This window comes from Syzygium oleosum, unplaced genomic scaffold (genome assembly GCF_021117445.2).
Source record: "Syzygium oleosum isolate NSW1041296 unplaced genomic scaffold, Sole_v2.1 Sole_v2.05, whole genome shotgun sequence".
In the NCBI taxonomy this organism is placed as follows: Eukaryota; Viridiplantae; Streptophyta; class Magnoliopsida; order Myrtales; family Myrtaceae; genus Syzygium; species Syzygium oleosum.
In genome coordinates, this window is record NW_026607489.1 from 2,139,217 (window position 1) to 2,144,480 (window position 5,264).

The 5,264-nt window shown below is 41.0% G+C and overlaps 1 protein-coding gene across 1 annotated transcript; it reads left to right on the forward strand.

Moving 5' to 3' along the window:
• Positions 1-2,451: 2,451 nt before the first annotated feature.
• Positions 2,452-4,617, forward strand: LOC115680845 (uncharacterized). Its single transcript, XM_030604687.1, has one exon. The coding sequence runs from the start codon at positions 2,452-2,454 to the stop codon at positions 4,615-4,617; it is 2,166 nt and encodes a 721-aa protein (XP_030460547.1).
• Positions 4,618-5,264: the final 647 nt, after the last annotated feature.

Below are 5,264 nucleotides of genomic sequence, written 5' to 3' on the forward strand. Positions count from 1 at the left end.
ATATTGAGTAAATTGCTTGTTAATTAGAAATCATGTTAGGGCTGTTGATGTGATTTTGTAGCTAACTATGCATATGCTTACATTGCTTCGAGGTAAGTAATTCTCCCAATCTTGCAATTTATTTAATACTTTGATTATTGGGTGTTACCTTGGTGGTTTGCGCACCCGCATGGTCACATCACATGTTAGTGACTAAGTTAAAATGAATCCAAGCTGCCTTCTCAAAAGTTTTCATGAAAAGAAAAGGTACCGAAAGGGCATTAGAGTAATTTAGCGTAACCAAGTCCCCGTACTCACAATTTATGATTTGTAGGAATAAGGTATATCTCCCTATACTTTATTTGGGTTTTAATCGACCCACTGTAAATAGATTAATGGCGACTCTGAAATAAAAATAATTTGTCTGTTAATAACTTGAACCTTAAGTCGCGAATTGGTAGGGCTTGAAAGGGCCCGAGTTGGGCTTAGACTTAATAATCCATTAGCCGAATCCCTAGGTGGTGCCACCTATGGGAGTTGAGGTCGTGACATTAGTCTATAAGCGGGGTGCTACAGTAAGAGTTAGGTTGTGCACAACAGTTGGTTCTACACTTGTAACAAGGTGGTGGTATCTTCACTCCTAGCAAACTAGTAGATTTCGACTTAATTGAGTTGCTAAAACTGGAAAAGAGGAGTAGGCACACCGAAATCCAAAGGTAAGATTATGTAGTAGAGCACACCATTGGGTGGTAGTTGGATCATTCCTTTGGCCTTATCGTTCCATCATCTTGGAGTTTTGGGTAGCAATCGGGAGGTGATGGAATATTTTCGTCGAGGGATGTGCTGGGGAAAGCTCAATGTGACTGCTTATTATTGTGCTCTAATTTCTGTTCTTTAGTAAAATTATTACTATTAATTGATGAATGCTTCTTTCTTAATTTAAGCCATTCTAATTTCGGTTCTTTAGTAAAATTATTTCTAATCAAGTAGAAATCCACCCAGATTGTCTTTATTCGCTTCTCTTACCTCAAAGCACTTGCCATTTAAAGAACTTATCTTCTCCGGTTTGTGTTTTTTTTTATAATTGATACAGTTTATGAATTTTTCTCCAATATATTTTAAAACTAAATGGGTGCATTTCACTATGTGATGACATTTTTCTTTAAAAGATTTCTCTATTTGCAAGAAAACTACGAAAATAATCATGCATGCGCTGTGCTGGGTTTATCATAATCAAAGTGCCATCTAGATCTGATGCAATCTGCATTGAAGACCAGCTCACTCAGCCAAGAAGATCAGCCCGCATTCAAGCTCGTTAAAAGTTGCCAATTCGATGAACTCGCATTCAAGAGCCTCTTGTCGAAAGTTGCCGATTCGATGAATTTGCATCAAAGAACACAAAACGCTTGAGGAGACACCTTAGGACAACCATGAAGACGTTGGAAAATGTTTCGCTCTTAATAGCTTCTAGTTTCTATGATCTTTAATGTTTTCTAGTTTCTATGTTCTTTAATGCTTTCTAGTTTCTAGGTTTTGACTTTAGTATTTTCTTATGCGTTTGCTTTTCTTTCTTTGGCTAAAAGGCCATCAAATTTCTGTAGATGGTAGACGAATTTGATTAATGAAAATTTTGCATCAAGCAATTATCTTGAACCTTGAAAAGTTCGTACTCTTGAAAACCTAGAAGAGTTTTCACTCCATCCTTGAAGAGTCGGAGGTTTTCAAATCTGCATCCTTGAAGAGTTGCAATCATCGATCTACAAGAATCGGTGCCCTATCCACTTCCTTGGAGGCCTGGAAGAGCAACCAATGAAATTCTATCCTTTCCTTTGTTCTGTCCATTTACATCCATCCACTTCCACCCCGATTTCGTCCGTCCTATAGTGATTATTTGAGAAAACTCAAAACAGAGAAATTGTCAATCCAGAAGTCTTTGTTCATATGGCTTTGGAATCAGGTCATTCCGATTTGTATTAACGAAGTTACATCCATTTTCCCAAGCTTGCCCAGGACTGTAATTACTGTTCATCCTGTTCCGTGTGTGCAAGTCACTCTCCCAATCCTAATGTTCGAGTAGCCTACAATAGGCTGCATCATTTCGTATCAGAGCATTGGAGGAGAGGACAATGCCTCCAAGACAAGCCATACATCGTGGCGGCAGAACCATTCTCCTAGATGAAGTGCACACACTCGCTGACAATATGCAACAACAAATCAACGAATTGACGTGAGAGGTTCAACGTCTGAGGGCTGAAGCAAACAATCCTCCACCCCATTCCAGGACCAAAGATTCCTATGGTGACTCTTCATCTTCGGAGAGTGTTCAATCTTTTCACGGTTGGAGGAATTCTCGACCTCGTTTACAAAATATTCGTGAGCCGGATTGGGAAAAGGAAGTTAAGAAAGATGTCCCAGAATTTTCAAGTACTGATTCTCCCGATGAAATTGTTGATTGGCTGACACTTGTGAATGATGTTTTTGAGCATTGGAATGTCTCGGAGAATCGCCGAGTTGGGATCATTGCTATGCGATTCCGAGGCAAAGCCATTGCTTGGTGGAGACGTGAGAAGCAAACCCGCCAATCCGTTGGCAAAGCACCAATCACTTCATGGAGAAAGATGGAGGAAGATTCGCAAATATTTTCTTCCCAAAGGATACAAGAGGGAGCTCTACCAACGGTACCAAAATTTGAGACAAGGTACGCGAACAGTGGACCAATACACCAACGAATTCAATGAGTTGGTGATTCGCAACAACATCCAGGATCCGGAGGAGGTGCTTGTGAACAAATACTTGAATGGTCTTCAACTTCACATCCAAGATGCCTTGAAAGTCCTCGACATTTGGGACTTAGGAGATGCATACCAACGGGCACTCAAAGTGGAGTGCTCTCGCTCTAGGAGGCAGCAATCCTCTACCTTGCCGAGCTGGACTGCTAGGCATACCACCGACACTGCCAATGTTGCCGAGGCTACGACGCAATCCGCTAGTAAGCCTTCTACTCAGCCCAACATTTCGAAGCAACAGGATATGTCCAATATACATTGTTATTCTTGTGAGGAGTTGGGCTATCGTGCTAGCAATTGTCGAGTCAACAAGAATCGACCAATCAAAAAAGCCTTCTTGGTGGATACTGATTCTGATGAGAATGTGGAGGACCCACTTGAAGAAGAGTTGAACAATGATGAAGAAGCTGCGGATGACGAACAAATAGTGCGTGCTGATACCGGCAAACTTCTCATGGTGAGAAAGATTTTCCTCACTCCTCAAGATGATACCAGAGATAGGTGGCCGCGTACCAATATTTTTCATTCCGCTTGCACAATTATGGGAAAGGTATGCCAATTAATTATTGACTCTAGTTGCTGTAAGAATATAATTTCTGAAGTAGCGGCAAACAAGCTCAACTTGGAATTGAAAGCGCACTCCACGCCTTACAGAATGTCATGGTTGAAGAAAGGCATCGAGGTAACCGTTTCCAAACGATGCCTTGTTAATATGTTCATTGGTTCTATTTATTATGACAAGATATGGTGCGATGTTCTACCAATGGATGCCAGTCACATTATTCTTGGCCGACCATGGCAATTTGATAGGAGAACTACTCATGATGGTTATCGTAATACATATTCTTTTGAGTTTGGAGGAAAAAAGATTATGTTGGCACCTAGTAAGGAGCCTCTAAAAACTCCTGTAGTTGAAAATTCCACATCCCCTACGTTGCTTACGATGAAGGATGTGAAGGGTGCTTTGAAAGGAGTTCGTATTTTGTGTGTTTTAATTAACAAAACCTGTGTGGAAAATGAAGTCACCTCTTCCATACCCCATCAAGTTCAGCCTCTTTTGGAAGAGTTCAAGCATGTCTTCCCGACGGACTTACCACATGGTCTCCCTCCTATGAGAGATATTCAGCATCAAATCGATTTGATGCCCGGTGCCTCCTTACCAAATTTGGCTCATTACCGAATTAGTCCGATTGAACATGAGGAATTGTATCGACTGGTTATCGAACTCTTGAACAAGGGTTTTATACGGGAGAGCCTCAGTTCGTGTGCCGTTCCAGCTCTTTTGGTGCCTAAGAAAAATGGTACTTGGAGAATGTGTGTCAATAGCAGAGCGATCAACAAGATCACCATCAAGTACCGATTTCCTATTCCTCGCCTTGATGATCTCCTAGATCAACTTTCTGGTGTGATTATCTTCTCAAAGCTGGATCTGAAAAGTGGATATCATCAAATTACAATCAAGCCCAGAGATGAATGGAAGACAGCGTTCAAAACGAAAGATGGGCTATATGAGTGGCTAGTCATGTCATTCGGATTGTCAAATGCACCATCGACATTCATGAGGTTTATGACCCAGGTTTTGAAACCTTTTATGGGAAAGTTTGTTGTGGTTTATTTTGATGATATTTTGATTTTTAGCAAGTCTACTGATGAGCATTTGCAGCACCTTCAAGAAGTATTACGCGTGTTGAGGCATGAACGCTTGCATGCAGCCCCCGACAAGTGCTATTTTATGGTACCACAAATCCTTTTCTTGGGATTTCATATTTCAAAGAACGACATCTCGGTGGATGATACTAAGATCAAAGTGATTCGAGAATGGCCGACTCCAACAAATGTGCATGAAGTGTAAAGCTTTTATGGTCTCACTTCTTTCTATCGGTGGTTTATTGCGCATTTTAGCACCACTGCGGCCCCACTCACTTCTTGCATGAAGAAGGGAGCTTTCGAATGGATGAATGCGGCTCATAAAAGTTTTGAACAACTCAAAGAAAAATTGAGCACGGCCTCAGTTTTTGCTTTGCCTAACTTTGATCTTGTGTTTTGAAGTGTATTGCGATACATCAGGTACTGGCATAGGAGGAGTTCTAAGTCAAGGAGGTCAACCCATTGCCTTCTTTAGCGAAAAACTAAATGGTGCAAAACTTCGTTATAGCACCTATGATCTGGAATTCTACGCATTGTGTCGCGCACTTGAGCATTGGAGGCAATATCTTATTCATCGAGAGTTTATTTTATATACTGATCATGAAGCTCTCAAGTATATTTTAGGGCAGCAAAAGCTTAACTCTAGGTGTGCAAAATGGGCTGAATACGTCCAGGAGTTCACCTTCATCATTAAGCATAAGGCTGGAGTTCAGAATCAGGTTGCCGATGGTCTTAGTAGGAAGAAGAACTTACTCCATACAATGCGTTCTACTGTTCTTGGATTTGACTCTTTTCGGGAGTTGTATCAAGAAAACTCATACTTTTCCAAGATCATTCCCGACGCACAAGAAA